This window comes from Sapajus apella, unplaced genomic scaffold (assembly GCF_009761245.1).
Source record: "Sapajus apella isolate SASKATOON/1434 unplaced genomic scaffold, GSC_monkey_1.0 scaffold84, whole genome shotgun sequence".
Lineage (NCBI taxonomy): Eukaryota > Metazoa > Chordata > Mammalia > Primates > Cebidae > Sapajus > Sapajus apella.
Window position 1 is genome coordinate 3,390,704 of NW_022437024.1, and position 21,139 is coordinate 3,411,842.

Here is a 21,139-nt window from a genome sequence, read left to right on the forward strand (position 1 = left end):
TTTGGGCCCTTTCTCTGTCAGATATCACTGAATTTGACATCATCTTTGACTCTAAAGTTCCATCTCTCTGAGGAAATACACACAATACCAGTTAGGGAGAGATATTGTGTATTTCCCAATGTCACTGCCACATGTTCAATGTCCCCACTATAGCAGGGGACACTGTGGCTTCCTCTCTTCTCTCCTCTTCTCTAGAGCCCCATAAGAATTCTTATCTTATCACTGTATATATGGGTATGTGTGATTGTGTGCATAGGTGTGTGTTTGTCAGGGAAAGGGAAGAAATGGGGGTAGCAAAAACTGAAGGTGAGAATGAAAAAAGACAGAAGATATTAAATCACAAACTGAAATTTACCCTTGAATATCAACAGTTTTTGTGTTTCTGTGAATACAATACTTGTTTATTGACTGGAGGGAGCTAAAGTCAGTTTTGAAAGGGCCTCTAATTATCAGAAAACTCCTAAGCCTGTCCCAGCCTCACCCCTTGTTCTCCTGGCTTCTTTGCACCTGGCTTGTTGTTCTGACCTTATGACAGTGAGATTAGGCAGCATGAGGGTATTACAGAGGATAAATCAGGATGCAAAGATCCTTCTGTCTTTTGCAAAGAAGGCAGCTGGGCAGCTGAGAGGAACAACATTTAGCTCTGTGAGTATTTCTGAACTTTTGGTGAATATGAACAGGATATAATTGATGGGCTTTGGAGGGTTAATCAGACTTCAGAAAAAAAAAATGGGAGAAGAAAACATATTGGACCTATGGGACTGGGCTGAGGCTGGGGCTGAAAACAGGAAAGAACATGAAGGAGATACACTCATACCTTCTTGTTATGCCAAGCGACAAGCAAATAAGTGAAACTTGATTATTACAAGGTCACTGCAAGGCTTGATTCCTGAATTCATTTGCAAGGAGCCAATAGTGACCCTCCCTGTTTGCAGCTTCATAGTAAACAGTTTTCTGACTAAGGAGGGATCTGTGGCACTAAATAACCACAGAGAAAGCAGCTCTTTACTCCCAGGATGTGCTTGCAAACTTGGCCCAGGCACCAGTGGGCTAGTGTAAGTGTTAGGGAAAAGAGAAGGGGAGCTGAGAGTGAGCATGAGAATGACCACAGGGCAGTGCAGGTGGCGGAGCCTCCTCCCTTTGAGGTCAAAGTGTTTGTTTGTTCCATTCTGAAGCAGGGTGCTGGCTGGATTTTCGGTATTTTTTTTTTTTTTTTATGACTTTGGTTTGGGTCTTGTTTTGCTTTTCAAATTAGTGATTTTCTCTGCCTCAGCAGGACCCTGGGTGATGTTTATTGGCTCAACCCCAACAGTACTTCCCTTCCTAGCTCCCTCCAGCCTCTTTCTTAGTTCACCAACAATGGACTTGTCTATCTGTCTATATCTTTGCTGAGAAAAACAGAACTGGAAGCTTAAAGTGATAACAGCAGCATCAGAGAGGCTGCCTCAGGAACCTTCTAAAACTGTTTTTCTTTAGTTGGAATTTATGAAGGATCATCCCGTCATTGTATACAGCTGGCCTTTGCTGTATAAAGAAACCGAAGATGATTTGTTGCTTTATATCAATCTTTAACTTTGCTAAGTTGACCCTAACCCCAGTCCCCTACAAAAGTATGCCTTGAAATATTACTTTGCTGCATCCACTTATTCTGCAGATAAACAGTTTGTAATCATCAAAAGGGGAAGGACTAAAATGGCTTTAAAAACAGTAAAATGTTCTGCCTTGAAAAGGAATAAGTTGCTTGACTATTTTGGAGGAAAAAATGTGAAACTTCTTTCAGCTAAAATCATGTCTGATAATACATTTAGGATTATTCAGCTCCAGGTGCCCTTAGAATTTCTAGAAAAGTGTGGTCAGTATGAGGTTGGCTTTTAGTGGTGTTTATGGGCTACAGGACTGGCTTCCAATGCAGGAAAAGGTCATAGTTGTTTTACCCTTCCTAAAGGTTTTGCAGAGGGAATTGGAGGGTAAATCTATGGCAGAAACTGCATAGGGATTAGTCGACTGCTCTGGTTACCTAGTGCAAATCCTGAGCACCATTAGGATTAAGGGATTAACTTTGCAACGGTTATGTAACTCTTTCTGAGGAGGATTCACTCATATAATACATCAAACGTAGACATGAATGCTGTCTAGGCCTAGAGGGGTAACTTCAGAATTATGTAAACATGCAGAAGAAACTTGTAAGAAAAAAGGGGATGTATCATCAGGGGAATATGGATGTCACGTGTGATTTTTAAATTCTTTGGGGTTGCTGTTTGGTGTGTCAAAGGGATTCAAGGAAGGCTTCTTCAGACAGAATTTGAAGACAAGAAATAAGTTGACAGTTGGGGCATTTGAAGGAAGCAGAGGATTATGCAGCAAGTGTGCATCCACACTTGCCCCTCTGGTGCATGTCAAGGGCTTTTCAGCAGTTGGCCCAAGGGAAAGAGGTGCAGAGTCCAAGTGAACAAGCATCACACCACAGATTTGTTTGCATGTTTCTTTTCGCTCAGAAGATCTAACATATATGTGTCCTTTCTGAACACTTTACTTGTATTGTCTTCTTAAAATTTTCCCATAACATTAAAATAAAGGTATTCTTTGATTCATTTTATAGATGCAATAAGACACACAGAGGATTGTGAAACTTATCCTAAGTCACGTAGCCAGTTCTGTGGAGTAGGAACGTAAAACTACATCAAGTTGAGTCCAAAGAGTATACAGCTAGTGCTCGACTTACAACCACGATTGGGACCGGCAGACTGGTCGTAACATGATTTGGTCGTAAGTTGAGTAGGCTATATGTACAGTTGAAATGGTGCACACAGAGATGGTGGTGCTGCCGGAAGCTGGTCCGCACTGTCGTACGCCCAGCTGGGCAACGTTTGCGCTGCCAGACGCGGAGCAGTCGTGGCTCGCGATTGTGGTCGTAAAGTCTAATGGTCGTAAGTTGCATAGGTCGTAAGTCGATCAATACCTGTACTCTATACTGGGTTACCACCAAAGAGCAATTTAACCAAATAGGGCCACTTTAGGCTCTTACATTAGAAAACTCTGGATCCAACATAATTGGATCTTATTAGGGCTGCCAGATAAAATGGAGGATGCCAGTTAAATTTGAATTCCTGAAAAAAATGATTTTTTAAAGTATAAATATATACCGTGAAATAGCTGAGATATAATTTACTTAAAAAATTATTTCTTTTACATTCAAATGGAACTGGGTGTCTTCCTTCCTTCCTTTGTTCCTTTCATCCTTCCTTGTTTCCTTCTTTCTTTCTTTCTTTTCTTTCTTCTTTTCTTCTCTCTTTCTTCCTTTCTTTCTTTTTGCTTAATCTGGCAATTCTAACCCTAATATAGTTCTTCAGATGAGAGAAAAGAAAGTTTGTGATTTCTTCTATCTTGAAAATCCTGAACAGATAAAAAACCTTCATCTGCGAGAAATTCTCTAGCTGCCTTCTGTGACTTTGGCAGGGCTGGGATGTGTCAGTTGCTTGTGTTCCACTCTGAGCACAGCACGGATCTTGGCTGCTCAGCAGCGATTCCCAGGGTCCCAACCGCACTTAGGAGAGGCACAAAGTTTGCCTGTCGACCAGGGCTACAGACGGCCCACAGAATGGGAACTGAGTTTAGTGAGTAGAGGAACTGGTAGTGCATTTCCTAAAGCCTGAAATCTAATGACTTCTCTATGGTCTGATGGAGACGTCAAAAAGTCAGGGTCTCATGAGGGTTTAGGGTATTCGTTCAATTTCTAAATTGATTTATTAAATCATTTGACAAATATAATATATATGGCATAATTACTATATACCATGCACTGGCACTGTTGTTTCTGGGACTGGAAAGGCAGCTTCAGGAAGTGATTCTAGTAGAGGATAAAGGCAGGAATCACAGCATGGGCGGGTGGTCCAGGGTTCTGGCCAGTCTCACCATTCCTGGTACTAGCAAGGATAATCATTTAATAATAATCGGAATTTAAATAAGAAAAAAATATTGGAGGTGAGGATACTAATTGCAGCTCAATTTTGAAAGAAATAAGAAAGCAGTATGACTTGAAGTTATAGAATATGAGGCTTAAGGGATATGCAGTGTGGCCACTAAAGAGAGTCATTGTTAGCATGAGCCAAAGACAGTCAGGGAGGTTTGCAGTGAACAATATGAGCATAGGCTGGTGTGATGGGTCATGCCCATAAACCTAGCACTTTGGGAGACTGAGGTGGGAGGATCACTTAAGCCTGGGAGTTTGAGGCTATAGTGAGCTATGATTGCAATTGTACCACTTCACTACAGCCTGTGTGATGGGCAAGAACTTGTCTCTCTTAAAAGAAAAAAAAAAAAAAAGAACATTGGCATAAATCTGTAATGGGTAAAATAAGGAATCCTCTGTAGACAAGTCTCCCACACACTAGATTTTATGGAAGAGATTGGCTCAGAGTAAGAGGCAAAAGCAATTTGGAGTTCTTTGGGGCTTTTCAGGATCTTCCTTCTAAGAGCAAGTTTTGTTAACTCTTATGAAAGAAAACAAGAAAGAAAATAATGTCATCCAAAATGACACAATTTTTTAAATTTATCTTTTTCAATAATCTTCTTTGATTTGTATTTGAAGAATGGTAATGTGCACTTCTGTAGCCAAATTAAAGTCTGAGAAACCATACTGGATAGGTCCTATGTATAGATAGAAGAAAGCATCGAAGAGTTGTGAAAAAGAGGGGTGAAGAATCTTACGCCTGGATGTAGAGTCGAAAAGCACAAACGTATTACTCAATCATCCTGCATTAGCTTCTCCATGTGCTTGTGTATTCAGATATATTGAATATGTTCATGGGTGTTAGTATCCCTGTTTCAGGGGTCCTCTGACTACATTGTCATCTACTAGAACTAAGAGAAAAGTTTCCGGTTCACATGAGAATTAAACAAAATAATCCTATCTTAGACTATAAGGACTTTAAGGACTATAAAAAAAATAGGCCATGAAAAATACTCAAGAAACATTTAGAGTCAGGTTATTTTACAGCTGGATGGAGGAATATGAAAAGCTTAAAGAGATTGCAGGTGCTGTAAAAGACTATAGAGGTCACCGAATGTATTTTCCTCTCTTTATAACTGGTAGAACTTCTAGTCACAGAGAAGTACAGCATCACAATAAAACCACATAGAACACTCGTGGCAGATCTATTTTATTTATTTATTTTTTAATTTTAATTTTAATTTTTTTATGCCCAATGTGAAGCTTTGATTTAATTTATTTATTTTTAAATTTTTTTCAGTGGTAGATCTATTGGAACAGCATATTTACTTAGATTTTTAAATTTTAAAATCTATCTATTGTCCATTTATGCAACTAATAGATTGTGTAAGTAATGTAGCAGAGTGTAAGTTTACACTCCATTACATTAGGTGCCTGCATTGATTTATACTCTGTTTTTTAAAAGATCCTTTGAGAAGATGATAACTTCTCTTTTGTGTCAACACAAAATACTGAGGTTTCTTACTGAAGTACTTTTCTTCTCCAGCCTAAAATAAAGATGTAATAACCAATGGTCTCCATGACTTGAAGGATCTTCTTTTTTTTTTTTCTCTCGCTGTCGAAGCAGGCTGAACGGGAAACATCAGGTGCCTGGGGGCTGTTAAAATGAGTGATAACACTGCTCTGGCTGCTCCAGCTTCAAACCAGGGTCCTACCACCCCACGCAAAGGCCCTCCCAAGTTCAAGCAGAGGCAGACTCGCCAATTCAAGAGTAAACCTCCAAAGAAAGGTGTGAAAGGGTAAGACCAAAATGAAAAGAAAAACTTTCTTCTACTTTCTTTTCCCCACATGATTGCTTTTGTTTTGAGAAACTAGTGCTCACAATATTAAACAGACTTACAAAAATTTCCACCCCGTCCTCTCTTTTCCTCTGTAATTTGATCTTAGATGAATTGTGTCTTTATCCCTGGAATTCTTTCCTTCTCAACTTCCAGGTTTGTGGCCGAAATTAACACAGCAAATGGAGGCTTTTACTACAGTAAACTTCGACTTTGCCTTCCAGGCCTTTTATAACCACTCCTCTTTACGGACATAACCTCTGCTTTAATCTGTAACACTGAACCACTGACCATTTCCAGAAAATATAGCTTATATTTACATCTTCCTAGTTTATATCCTCAGTTCTTCATTTTCTTCTTCCTCTCCTTGGCGACATCCTATTCATGTTTCAACACACACAGCTGATATGCTAATTTCTTTTTGAAGCTACCACTGACTCTCTATTTTTTTTTTTTTCTTTTTTGAGACGGAGTCTTGCTCTGTCGCCCAGGCTGGTGTATAGTGATGCCATTTTGGCTCACTGCAACCTCTGCCTCCTGGATTCAAGCAATTCTCCCTGCCTCAGCCTCCCAAATAGCTGGGATTATAGGTGCCCGCCACCACACCCAGCTAATTTTTTGTATTTTTAGTAGAGATGGGCTTTCACTATGTTGGCCAGGCTAGTCACAAACTCTTGACCTCAGGCGAATCCGCCCGCTTTGGCCTCCCAAAGTGTTGGAATTACAGGCGTGAGCCACCATGCCTGGCCCATTGACTCTCTTTAACAAGTTTTCTCATTACTTTCATGTTTGCATTTTGTACCTTCAGCTATCTTAACTTACATTACTTATATTTACTTATTTGTATCTATTTTCTGAGACTAAGACCACTCAGAAATTTTGTCTGTATTTTTCTTAACTCTCTGTGCCTAATAAAATGTCTAGTATATAGTTGATGTTTAGTTAATGATTTTGAACAAGTAAACAAATGGATGAATTCATCATTTTTATTGCCTTGCATATTGCTTTCTCATTTCAGTTTTTATTATAAAAAGTGAAACTTCATTAAGTTGATTAGTTTTTTCTGACTCTCAATTGTTTTAGGTTAAGTTCCTACAGGAGAGAAATACCTTTCCCCTGGGAATCACCAAAACTGCCTGAGTGACATTTTCTTTGCTCCAGTTCAGTGCAAACAAAAGAAGTCTCTCAAACACAAACGCTTAAACCTCTCCTTCTTCCACCTTGAATCAAGAAACTCTACATGCGAGTAACTCCAAAATTCTTTTGCCCTAATCTCAGCTAATTTCCTCTTTATTTTCTTCCATAGATTTGGAGATGACATTCCAGGAATGGAGGGGCTAGGAACAGGTAAGCCATCCACTGATTTAAGTGAGAACTTGGCACTTGGAGTTCTGCCTTTTTATATACTTCAAGCCTCAAGGAGGAGTTGAAAATTATGAGAAATACCGAAGGCAGAAGATCTGTGAAGACATAAAAATGTGGGGATTTAATTACCCTCCTAAATAAGTACATGTGTCTCAGATACAAAAACCCTAAAAGAAACCGGGGTAGGCCCAAAGTTTTATAAATCCTCTTGTTTTGTTAAACAATCTTTGAGGGCATATAATGATGAATTATAGACTTTTATGGTAGAAAGCATGTCATAATTCATCTAGCTCAACTTCATTTTTCAGGAGAGAAATCTGGGACATAGAGGAATTGGCAATCTTTTGTCTGTGGCTACAGGGTGAACCATTGGAAATAAGGGTGAGGTCTGGAGATCTCTCCATTCTACCACGCAAACCACTTCCTTAACAACTTCTTCTTTTCACACATCCTCTAGCACCCAGAGGAGGATCTTACACACTGAATGCCGGCAATATAGTTTTTAAAATTGGGTACCGTATTTTTTTTAGTATACAATGAATGCAATTACTGTGTATTTTTTAAAAACATTAATTGACTTTATTTTTTGGAGAAGTTTAAGATTTGCAGAAAAATTAAGCAGAAAGTACAGAGTTCCTATATGTGTTCTCTACCACCTCCCTCCCCTTTTACGCAGTTGCCTGTATTATTAACATCTTGTATTAGTGGGATTATATTTGATGAGCCAATATTGATGCAGTATATTAATAAGTCCATAGCTTATATTAGGATTTATCTTTTGTGTTGTAAAGTTCTAAGGGTTTTGATAAATGCATCATACCATGTACCCACCATTACAGCACGTACTGTAATACCTATAGTGTTATACGGAATAGTTTTGCTGCCCTATGCTCCACCTAGTCACCCTTCTCTCTCTCAAAACACCTGACGTTCACTAACCTTTTTACTGCCTCTATAGTGTTGCCTTTTCTAGAATCTCATATAGTTGGAATCATACAGTATATAGCTTTTCTGGACTCGCTTCTTTCATTTAACAATATTCATTTAAGGTTTCTCCATGTTTTTATATGGCTTGATAGCTCAGTTCTCTAAATCACTGAATAATACTTCATTGTAGAGATATACACAGTTCTTTATCCTCTTGAAAGGTATCTTGGTTGCTTCCAAGCTTTGGCAAGAATGAATAAAATGGCCCTAAATATTTATGTACAGGCTTTTGTGTGGACATAGTTTGAAATCATCGAACACGCCTTTGATAAGTGGCAGCACCTGCAGTAATCAGTGTCCTTCCCAGGCCATCCTCAGTGTCTCTGTCTGCAGCCTAATACCACTCCTGGCATCTCAAATGAATTTTCCAGCCACATTAATAGTATATTTGCTATTCTCCTAGATCAACCGCTTTCGTATTTTGGCAAGGTGCATACAAGACCAGCAAATTTGCTTTGGGATCTGGAAGATATGCTTGACTCTGACAGTGTATTTGGAATAATGTAAAGAGGTTTATACCAAGCAAAGACCTGGTTCTAATCTTATCTCTACAACTATGTGGGTTTTGCTAATTATTCCATCTCTCCGGGTGTCAGCAAGCTTCTTTGTAACTCAGGGATAGTAGTATCTTATTGTCTAAAACAAGAAGCTAGACTAAAAGATGCCTTGTGATTATTTCTCAATATGTGATTGTATATAGGCAATTCAAAATGTAAAGGAGCAGAAGAACAATTAGAGAAGGGACCGATCTAGATTGGTAGGGAAGACTATGAATACCTAGACCATGGGGATTCAAAGCACTCCTCTTTTTCATTTTAACCCTTGGCCTGACTAGAATTCCACATCTACTTCCTCCTTAGTGGTTGTGCTTTGGGGAGACTCTGTGTGATCAGTGGGCTGTACCCCACAGGGAAACCCTCAGTCCAAAGCGGTGGATCACCTCCCCAAAGAGGAAGCAGAATGAAACCAACGTAGATGCCTGGCGCAACAATTAAGCAGTTGGTCTGATCCTTCCTGGGCTGCAGGGCCATTCTAGGTAACATCCCAGTCAGGGGACAGTGAGCAGGAGAGAGGAGTGAGGTGTGTCTGCCTGAAGGGCAACTTTCTGTGAAGAGGCTGTCTTTGGGGAGAGGTTGGTTTACATGCTCTTCTTCCATCTCTTGCAGATATCACAGTGATTTGCCCGTGGGAGGCATTCAGCCACCTGGAATTGCATGAGCTCGCTCAGTTTGGGATTATTTGAGGTGCCAGAGGTTTGGCCACTCTCCACAACATCTGCTGTAATTTTGATTGCATCTGCCCTGTTGATTTTGCCCTGTTGATCTGCCAGAGTCTTGAAATTCAGCTGATTGGAAGGGGTTTCTTTGACTTTCAAGGTCATTTCCTATCAGTTACTACTAAGAGTTCTCTTACTGTCAGAATCTCTCTTGGAGTACAGCTCAAAACAGTGGATGCATTTCAAACTTGACCACCTTTTCCTACCAGCTTGTTAGAAGTCATCAGTATTTCTCTACATTTTGTTTATGTGTAAGCCCTTTAAATCTATTTTTGCTAGGCTTCCATTATGATTAATAGCAGACTTTTAAGGCAACATTTATGTCACTCCCCTTCTCTTATTTACCAAAGGTGTTATTTACCTTGAATGTCGGTGAAATTGTATTAAATGCTACATGGAAATATCTGATGCTGTGTTCTGAGAACCAATTAAACAAAGAAGGCACAGTCATCCAGGAAATAAGTGCAGTACTTACAAAACAGCATAGAATTAAGATTTGAATGCTGTAAGTTTGTAAATTGTATACCTTCTGGGTCTAAATTTGATTGAGCTAGGTTATTCCAGAAGTCTTATGCAGCTCTAAATTGTACAGTTCTAAATTGGTGAGGAACTGGAGATTTAAACTGAGAATTCTGACAATGTGAGCCTTCTTTTCCATACTCTGGTTGAGGAAAGTTTCCTTCCACAGCATTTCCATAATGAAATTATTTCGTCCAATGGCTTAAAATGGGAGTCACAGTAGTTACATACATTGAGTGCTTTGTGTATGTCTGTAGTAAATCACCTTTAAACTGTCAAATTGAAAATATTTATATCCTATAAGGTTTAGACTCATATGCAAATGATAGGCAGTGGACCCTCTAAATAAAATGATGGTTTGCGTCACCTCTGAAGTTCTGTCAATGTGATGTGCTCATACCTACCTTTTCCTAATACTTTCAAGGCAATTGTGCAACTCAGATGCTGCCTCTGTGTGACTTGGATGCTTTGGAACTAACAGTATGAATTTCTTCATTTCAGTTTTGAAATCTGTGGTAAAAGAATGGAGTAAATTAACCGAAGAGAGAGACAGGATGATAGACAAGCAAGAGATTCAGGTTCTAATCCTGTCTCTACCAGTCAATTGCTATGTAGTTTTTGGAAAAGAGCTCACCCTTTGTGCCTTCAAGTTTACCTGAATCAGATAATCTAAGGTTCATGGTAGTGACAAGTTCTGTGACTTTGTGGTCTTAGGGGAGCGCAGCACTCAAAGACTTGTGGCTGTTACAAGGTCTGTGTTAATTATTTCACATGAATGATCAAATTGTTTTCTGGCCAGAAAATTAGAAGTACAAAAGAAAAAGTGAGGTATAGATTCAAAAGTGGAACCATGATATACAAAGAGGCCCAGTGGAAATGTGTGCTTCCTCCTTCAGCAGGAATTCCTGCCTCCACCCAGGCATGTATTTTCTATCCTTCCAAAGCTAATCCTTGTCCTTCGAGTCAGCTGCTCCATTTGACAGCCGGTGTCTTCAGTTTATCCCAGTCAGGGAAGACTGGCTTCTTCTCCGGCTAGGTGAGACTCTGGTTCACATTTGGCTTACTTTGCAAATATTTCTTTAAAAACGAAGCAATGATGTTGACAAAACAGAGTGCACTTAAAGAAATGTATCCAACGGCTAAATAAAGAAGAATCTAGAAACTATGCTACATGAGGAATTGTTGAAGGAGCTGATAACATTTAGCTGCAAGAAGAAAACGTTCATTGCCAGCAAATATTTGAAAAGTTGTAAAGGTCCAGAGCTGTAACAACCTGAATGCACCAGATCTTGTTTAAAAAGTAATGGTGAAGCAGAAAGAAGTGGAGTTCTTTCATGCCAGGGTCCAGCATTTGGGGGTAAGCTGGAGTAGACATAATTTAAAACCCTTCCAATATCTAGAATCCTATCATTTTATTATTTTAAATAAGAAATAAGAAGCCCCTCAATGTATGGACAACACATATGAAAGAGATAAAGTAAATCATTGTTCTCCTCTGAGTCCTGAAAGCAAAGCGATGACAATCCCAAATGGGGTAATCAAGGAAAGGTTTAACAAAGGGACTATTTACACAGGCTTGGGAAAAGTTAGTGGCAATCCACAAAGGCTAGTACATTAACTTGGGGCTAGAAACAGCATGGGAGCCATTGCCAAACCTGGGCCTGAAGCAACCCTGAAATATCAAATCGAATAATGAAGGAGGGGCCCTTGACAAGGCTGTGGGATGCAGCAGAGGGACATAGCTAACATACAGTGATCCCGTAAGTCATCAGGAAGTGAAGGGGTTGTTCCTCCTTCCAATGTTGTTCTTCTCCCATTCTCCCTTGTTGATGCCTCCCATTGGCTAAACCCAACTGGAAGTCAGAGGGCAAAGAATCTCTTTAATGCATCATTAAAGTTCACCTTCTCCAGTAACACATGGACACAGGGAAGGGAACAACTCACACTGGGGCCTGTAAGGGGTGCGGGGGGACAGAGCATCAGGATACATAGCTAATGAATGTGAGGCTTAATACCTAGGTGATGGGTTGATGGATGTGGCAAACCACAATGGTACACGTTTACCTATGTGACAAACCTGCACATCCTGCATGTGTATCCCAGAACTTAAAATAAAATTAAATCAAAAATTTTAAAAAGTTTACCTTCTTTAGCAAAAGCAGGTGGAGCAGGTTGGAGAGTGGATGCTAAGGGGCCAAAAAAAAAAAAAAAAAAAAATCCATTATAGCAGTAGTATTGAAGAGTAGATACTATTTGTCAGCCAGTGAATTTTAGCTGGAGTTGGGAAATAGTATGCATGTGTCTAAAGCCTACACAAGTGATTCTGATGCGAAACGCTGGAGTGGAGGAAGGGCAGTGTTAAATAGGAAGAACCCAACAGGCAAGAGAACAATAGCCGAAGTAATTTATCGTAAAGTTTAAGGGTTTGGGGAATTTTAAAAAATCTTCAGACACTTCTGATAATAAGAAACATTGAGGGTCTCTTGTTAAAAGCACATAAAATTTGGGCCTCACTCCAGACTTTCTGAATAAGAATTTCCAAGGGAGAGATAATGGAATCTACAATTTTAAATAAAGGCTCTAGGTGATTCTTATATTTGTGCCAGTTCAAAAACTCTGATGTAATCCAAGCCTACATTTTACGCATAAGGAATTAGCTAATTCTTAACTTGTTACCACCAAGTGGCCCAGTGACCAACTTAACCCATTCTCTTGCCCCCAGTAACACATGGAATATGTAGGAGAACAGAGGCTAACATGTATGTGTTCTGACTCTCACATGGTTTTGTGGGCTGGTGAGATAGATGTGCCTCACTCCTCTAGACCTAACCCAGAGGATGTCAGAGAGCTCAGGAGGCAAGAGTTGGACTGAAGCCATTCCAAGAATATAGGGCTGGACAAACACCACAATTATGGCCACTGCCTCACCAAGCCACCCTCCCTCTGTAGCCTGTGTCACACTCCCTGGCCTCTGCTGCCTCCTTTAACTGGAGTAGGAGGAAACCAGAGAGGGTGAGAGGCAGGTGGAGGCAGGAGCTGGCTATTCCTCCACCTTCTTCCTGATTGGTTTAGCATTGGGTAGAAGCGGAGATTAATGGTGCCAGTGAGCTAGACACTGACCCCCATTCTCCACAGACCTCTGTCACACTACAGTCACAGAAAAAGCAGTACATGAAGAGAAAACTTTCCTCCTGAGTCTCAACCCTAGCTGAACATGCCCAGTGGTCCTAACAATTGCCACTGTGCAATTGACCTGTGCTGTGAGAAAGCAAAAATCGCCATAAACAATGTTATAAAACAAAGGGGGAGGAGTTTCTCAACAACTAAAGAAGTGGAGGAAATCGCATGCATAGAGGAATAATCAATTAGACCAATATTTAGCACAAGAGAAAAAATGATCCCACAAGATTGAGCACCATAAAGCTAATATAATGAGAACTACGCAAATATGACACTGAATTGTTTTAAAGGGGAAAGTAGGAAAGGAGCTATGTTTCATAAATGGCTACAGGGAAAGGATTACACAGGCCACAAAATTGTGGGTACGTAGAAACTAGCATGATGCTTTCTGCAATACGAGGGCAGAGTCAAATGGATGAAAACTGAAATTAAAAAGAGCAAGAATCGAGTTGATTGGCAACGTCAGTCACACTATCTTTTTTTTTTTTTTTGGCAAAAAAAATTGAGAGGCCTGGGTTCTGCCTGGATCTGCCACAAAGTACCTGCTAGATAATCAGCTAATTAACTTTTCTCCTTTGGCCTCAAATATTTGAGAATAAACCAGGTTCTTGGATATAATGATCGCCAAGCTTCCTTTCAGCATAAAACTCCAAAAAGCAAGTAATAAACCTAAAATATTTCAACTGGTCCCTTTAGACCCAAAGGCCTAAAGCTCAAAGCCTCAGTTTCCAATTATTTTCAGAGTGCTTGTTTAATCCCCCTTTTCCACATTTCTCCAGGACCCAGTGATAAAGTCAAATCGTGGATAGTACTGCCACCTGCTGCAATAAATAAGCACTTCAACACTTAGAAGACAAACATTTCTATTAGGACTTTTCAATCCACAGAGCTAGTTCTGAATTGAACTAGCTTCCCATTCATCGACCAATTAAAACTGTTGCACTGCTTGTCCAAGGAGAAGTAATCCATATAGAGGATAAGCATTAAAAGTGTATAAAAGTGAACACAGTACAAGGTAAGTTTTGCTTCCAGCCAGTACCCTACATCCCACTCTCATTCTCAGTCCCTGTTATGCTTTTTGTGAATCCTACCAAAGACATTCTATGCATAGACACACTTGTATGTATACACTTTTTTTGCACAGTAATAACATACTATATTCACTATTCGATACTATTTTTGACTTGTGTTTTCTTGAAGATTGCTCCATGTCTGTACATTTTGATAGGCCTCATTTTTTAAGGGGCTGCATATGTTTCATTTGTATAATTGAAGTCTAATTCACTTATCCAGTCTCATACAGAAGGATATTTTGGATATTTTTAGACTTTTACATATTTTCTCAAATGACTTCATATTTATGTCAGAGTCATACAGGTTTATCTCTAGGACCAGTTTCTAGGTGTAGAATGGACAGGTTTTGAAGGATATTGCCACATTCACCTCTGAAAACTTTGTAATCATTAATACAGCAGATAAAATTGAGGCACATTTTTCCAAAAACTCATATCCTTATATAATATTATTACATTTTTTATTTTGCCTGGAATTGAACTGTTTCATAAGTTTAAACATTACTGTTATGTTCTTGTCAGGGCTTTGTGTATTTTCCTATAAAACAGTAAATCTTTGTAGTGAACGCTAAGATCTCTCCTGCATCACTGTCATCTGTATAAAAGGAAGTATTGGTTTGTCTTATATTTGTGGTACAAATACTTTTTCCCATTTGTTTCCTACTTTTTAACCTTCATTTATATTATTTTTAACCCATACATATTTGAAATTTTATACAGTCATCTTAGCATTTTTAAGAACTTTTGTATATTTTATTTTAGGTTTTTCTCATTCCTATTTAAAATTTTTTTTTTATATTTTCTCCCAGTGTTTTTTCCTTTTCTTTTTTTACTTTAAATCTTTGATCCATCTGAAAACTCTATATTTTTGCAGAAAATGTTTTCTTCAGATAGGTAGCCATGTATCTTAATCCAATTTAATCATAAATAATAAATTTCTTCTACCACTTTAGTGAATTTCCCTATTTGTCACATGTGACTCTATTTCTATACTTTCTATTAAATTGCATCAATTTATTCATGTTTAAGTAGCTACTAACTAAATCTTAAAGAGTATACTTTAAGATTTAACATAACTTGTACCTTCGCATTATGTATCTTTTTCATACACTTTCTGGATATTAGTACATGTTTATTTTTTCATTTACAATTTGGAATCATCTGTTCTAGCCCTCTCCATTCCTGTCCTGTTTACAACATTCCCAGACACCACACACAAAATTCTGTTAGTACTTTTATTGAAATTGTACAGAGTATTTTATTAAGAAAGAACTGACGTCTTTGTGTTGTCAAAGTTTCCTGTAACTTTCCAATAACGGGAAATTATTTCACTATTATGCATTTGAATGTATGTACTTATTCAAGTATTCTTTGAAATACTTTAGCAGTGTTTTAATGTTTTGGTGGTATAGAACCTACATATTTTTGTTAATTAATTTCCATTATAAAAAAACTATATCTCATAATTGGTTATTGTTTGCATATAAAAAAGCTATCAACATTAATAGATTAACTGCATGCTAAGCTACTTTATGAGTAGATTATTTAAAATCAATTTAAATTTGATTATTTGAGAGTTTCCAAATGTACTGTTATATATTATTATTACTTTTTTTTTCTGAGACAGAGTCTCACCCTCTCACCAAGGCTGGACTGCAGTGGCTCAATCTCAGCTCACTGCAACCTCCACCTCTTGGGTTCAAGTGATTCTCTTGCCTCAGCCTACCAAGTAGTTGGGATTACAGGCACATGCCACAATGCCTGGCTAATTATTTGTATCTTTAGTAGAGACAAGGTTTTACTGTGTTAGCCAAGATGGTCTCAATCTCCTGACCTCATGATCTGCCTGCCTTGGCCTCCCAAAGTGCTGGGTATATTAGGCTTTTAAAATTTTGCTATACTATCACACCACTTAAAAAGAAATTGAATTCAAAAGCAAAAATGTGTCATTAATTTAAGGCTTGATCTGTTTATTTTTAAAAATATATTATCACATGGAACAGCTACATTGGTTAACTGAAAGATATAATGACTGTTTATAAATATAGGACCAATAAAATACTGACTTGGGCAGAATATGTTATTTTCAAAATAAACTGGCACTTGCCAAGAAAATAATGATGTATCTTGTTATTTTCTATTCACCTCAAATTGAGATCATTTCCTTGGCCTGAATGATGTTATAGTGAAATGTGTGAGACACGGGCAAGATAATAGTAATCAGGACAGTAAAAAGAAGCAAATAGTACATTTTAATTATATTAATTCACTAAACCTTCTAGTTGATATTTTTTGAGGCCTACTATGGATTAAACCCATGATGAACTATAAAAAATTAAGGTACTCTACAGATATTTGTTGAATGAATGAATAAATTACATAATTACAAGATTGTCTTTGTAGTTGTAAGATATACAAATCAATAAGGGTGATATACCAAATTAAAAGAATGAAAGATAAAGGTCACATGATTATCTCAATTGGGACAGAAAAAGCATTTGTCAAAATTCAACATCTCTTTATCGTAAAATTCTCAACAAATTAGGTATAGAAGGAATGTAACATAATAAAGTTTACACATGACAAGTCCACTCCTAACATAATACTCGAAAGTTGCAAGCTTTTTTTCTAAGATCAGGAACAAGACAAAGGTGCTTATTTCATCACCTCCATTCAAAATAGTATTGAACCTAGGGATACATCAAGTTAAGGAGGTAAAATTCTAGACCAGGAGAACTAGAAAACATTGCTAAAAGAAGTAATTCGTAACCAAAACAAATGAGAAAACTTGCCATGCTCTTGGACTAGAAGAATCAATATCATTTAAATAACCATACTGTCAAAAACAATCTATAGGTTCAATGCTATTCTTATTAAACAACCAGTACCAATTATTTTAAAATTAGAAAAAACTATTCTAAAATTCATACAAAACCAAAACAGAGCCCAAATAGCCAAAGCAAACCTAAGAAAGAAAGAACAAAGCCAGAGGCATCACATTACCCAACTTAACTATACTATATGGCTATAGTAACCAAAACAGCATGGTACTGGTACAAAAACAGACATATAGACCAATGGAACAGAACAGAGAACCCAGAAATAAAGCTGAACATCTACAGTCATCTTATCTTTCACAGAGTTGACAAAAATAAGCAATGGGAAAGGACTTCCTATTCAATAAATGATGCTGGAATAGTTGCCATATGCGGAAGAATGAAACTGAATTTCTATCTTTTACTGTATATAAAAATTAACTCAAAGTCTATTAAAGATTTAAATGTAAAACCCCAAACTATAAGAATCTAAGAAGACAATCTAGAAAACATCATTCTGGTTATTGACCATGGGAAAGAATTTTTGACTAAGTCCTTAAAAATGGCAACAAAAACAAAAATTGACAAGTGGAACCTAATTAAACTAAAGAATTCCTGCAAAGAAAAAGAAACTATCAACAGAATGAATAGACAACCTACAAAATACAAGAAAGTATCTGCAAACTTTACATCCAACAAAGGTCTAATATCCAGAATCTACAAAGAACTGAAACAATTACACAAGCAAAAAAACAAATAACCTTTGCCCAAAAGTAGGCAAAAGACATGAACAGACACTTCTCAAAAGAAGACATAAGAAGTGGTCAAAAAACATGAAAAATTGCTCAACATCACCAATCATCAGAGAAATGTAAACCAAAACTACAATGAAATACCATCTCAAAGTCAAAGAACAGCAGATGCTAGTGAGGTTTCAGAAAAAAGGGAATGCTCATACACTGATAGTGGGCAAGTAAATTTGTTCAGTCCCTATGGAAAGCAGTTTGGAGATTTCTCAAAGTACTTAAAACATAACTACCATTTGACCCAGCAATTCTATTACCAGGTGTATATCCAAAAGAAAACATAACATTCTACCAAAAAAGACATGTATGTTCATCACAGCACTATTCATAATAGCAAAGGCTGGGAATCAACCTAGGTAGCAATCAATGCTGGATTGGATTAAAAAAAAAACAACAAATGGCACATATACTCCATGGAGTCATAAAAAAAAAAGAACAAACTTATGTCCTTTGTAGCAACATGGATGCAGTTGGAGACCATTATCCTTAGCTAATTAATACAGGAACAAAAAACCAAATACCACGTGTTCTCATTTATAAATAGGAGCTAAACATTGGATACTCACAGACACAAAGATTGCAATAGACACTAGGGCCTACTAGAGGGGGAGGAAGGGAAGAGGGAAATGGTTGAGAAGTGATTGGGTACTATGCTCACCACTTGGGTGATGGGATCATTCACATCCCAAATGTCAGCGTTATTCCGTACACCTGTGTAACGAACCTGCACACATATACCCAAACTAAAAAAAAATAATATTGGAAGTTCTAGCCAGAGCAATTAGGAAATAAAAAGAAGTAAAAGGCACCCAGATTGGAAGGGAAGAAGTAAAACAGTTTCTGCTTGCAGATGACATACTCATATAGATAGGAAACCTTAAAGACTTGCAACTAATATACAAATTCAGTAAAGTTGCAGGATACAAAATCGACATACAAAAATCAATTATGCTTCTGTACACTAACAATGAACTATCTGAAAAATAAATTAAGAAAACAAAGCCGTTGATAATGGCATCGAGAAGAATTAGACGATAGATGGCCGATTAGAAGCAGCTAGTGTGTGTGGCTCTCATGGAGAGGAAGAGAGGGGGTGAGTAAATGCAACACCTTCAACTGAAACATCCAGGCACTTGCACTGGGATTAATCAAGGAAACAAATTGACCCACAAAGAATGAAAAAAAGCAAGACAGGACAATGGCCCACCTAGGAGCAATTTGGAGCCTGGGGATCCTTCTCTGCCTGGGGAAGTGGCGAGTGAATGAGTGACAGAACAACTCTTCTCCCACAGATCTTTGCAGCCCTCAGTGAGGTGATCTCAGGTGGAGTGAACCCATTGCACCAGGGCCTTCAGTCTTCAGTCTGACAGAGAGAGCTATGTGGAGTCATGGCAGAGCAGCCCCTTAGGCATTCATGAAGACCCTGGAGCCTTAGATACTTGGGCTTTCTGGCAAAAGTAGCTGCAGTGGAAGGTTGAATTCCTGCACATACTCCTGGGAGAGAGGCTGAATCCAGGAGGCTGAGCAGCAACAGGCCCCAGGCTCCATGTCCATGGCATCTCACAAGGTAAGACCTGTTGGCATGGAATTCCAGCCAGCTACAAACTATTGGAAGACCTGTAATGTTGAGGAAATAGCATCTATTTCATAAGAGTGTTTTTCTAAGATTATATGAAATAAGCATGTAATGCTTGGATCATGTTAAATGTCCAATGATCATATTATGATTGCTGTATTCTTTGCCATTGTAATAATTATGAATTTCTTGCTTTCTACATGCTGATAGTCTAGCACAGGGATGCAGTTTGTTATGAAATCGCGTTGAAGGGAGCCATTAACTACAGAACAGCACTGGTAGAGGTTGTTGTGTGTGTATGTGCGTAGCTGTGAGCTATGAAGTTGGGAAGAGTAGTAATTAAGGTGAATCTTTCTACTGCTCTCCATTTCCATCATCTCAGGGGTGAACTATTACAACAGGCTCCAAATCATCTGTCTGTTCCCACACCTGTCCCCCAACTCATCCTTCAGATTGTAGCCATTGTGCCTATTTTGCAACAGTAAGAATGCAAACGGTGAGAAACACTGACCTCGTTGTATTGTTCTTGACTGTGTAGTCAGTGTCTGGCGTGGAGCCTGGCAGACAGCAGGCACTCGATGTATTAACGTATATGCTGACTGAGTTAGTAAGTGATGATTTCAAAGACTCTGCCCTGGGAGAACTATTTGGCCTCAAGGCACCCTCCTGCACATTGGCCGTGTCTTCATGAGCACTCACTTGGGAAAACTGGTAAAATGCTATGCTGATGTGGACATCTGTAAATGTAGCATTTATAAGTTAAGCTGAAACTTTCATATATCCTCTTTCTCTTTTTGAAAGTCGCCAGAGTTCACAAGAGATGTCAGTTAAAGATATTGTGATGGTTAATTTTAGCTGTCACCTTGACTGGCTCGAGGGATGCCTAGATGGCTGATGAAGCATTGTTTCTGGTTGTGTCTGTGAGGGTACTTGCACAGGAGATTGGTGAGTGAGTCAGTGGCCTGAGAGAGGAAGATCCACCCTCAGTGTGAGTGGGCACCATCCAGTCATCAGGGAGCCCTGCTGAGGCAAATGAGCAGAAAAGCTATCTCCTTCTCTCCCTTCTGGAGCAGGATACTTTTCCTCTTCCTGCCGTTGCACATCAGATTCTAGGTTTTTCTTCAGCTTTTGGACTCTGGGGCTTGCACCAGCAGCCTCCGGGTTGAAGTAGGGAAGTAGTCTCAGTCCTGACTACTGCACTATTGGCTTCCCTGGTTCTGAGGCTTAGGACAGGGACTGACCCACGCTACTGGCTTTGGGTCATGCTATTTGCTTCTCTGGTTCTCCAGCTTGAAGTCAGTTTAAGTGAAACCTCACCAGTGTGACAGTGTGAGCCAGTTCACCCCTAACAAGTCCCCTTTTGTATAGCCTGTTGGTTATTTACAGAACCAATTAATGGCCCACTAAGCAGAGATTCTGTCTCTTTAGAGAACCCTGAATAATACAGCTTTTAGTGCCAGGAGTGGTTCCAGAGAAACAGAATTTTAAGGATAAATTTTCTTATCTGGATTTAGGGTTTCTGGAATTGGCTGTGTAATCTGCTTAGACCTAAAAATGCAGAAGACTCTGCTTCTAATAATACAGATAGTCCATGGTATGAACTGTTGTACAGAAAATAAATGTATTTGATACTCCTAATTCACCACATATATGAAGCAAGAAATTTGGTGACCCTGTAAGTGATAGCTTCAAACATTTTTGAAAAAACAAGGAATATAACAATGCTAGTTGGTTGCTCCTAACATCACTAGACA

The 21,139-nt window shown here is 38.6% G+C and overlaps 1 protein-coding gene across 1 annotated transcript; it reads left to right on the forward strand.

Annotated features, from left to right (window-relative positions):
- Window positions 1-542: 542 nt before the first annotated feature.
- Window positions 543-10,303, forward strand: PDE6H (phosphodiesterase 6H). Its single transcript, XM_032253725.1, has 4 exons — window positions 543-645; window positions 5,574-5,748; window positions 7,094-7,134; window positions 9,306-10,303. The coding sequence occupies exons 2-4, from the start codon at window positions 5,615-5,617 to the stop codon at window positions 9,380-9,382; spliced, it is 252 nt and encodes an 83-aa protein (XP_032109616.1). The 5' UTR covers window positions 543-645; window positions 5,574-5,614; the 3' UTR covers window positions 9,383-10,303.
- The last annotated feature ends 10,836 nt before the right edge of the window (window positions 10,304-21,139 follow it).

Excerpts from the sequence above, each read along its gene's own strand:
- PDE6H (XM_032253725.1), top strand. The coding sequence starts at position 5,615 with ATGAGTGATAACACTGCTCTGGCTGCTCCAGCTTCAAACCAGGGTCCT. Across the intron at positions 5,749-7,093 it reads CCAAAGAAAGGTGTGAAAGG|ATTTGGAGATGACATTCCAG; the intron begins GTAAGACCAAAA and ends TTTCTTCCATAG. Across the intron at positions 7,135-9,305 it reads AATGGAGGGGCTAGGAACAG|ATATCACAGTGATTTGCCCG; the intron begins GTAAGCCATCCA and ends CATCTCTTGCAG.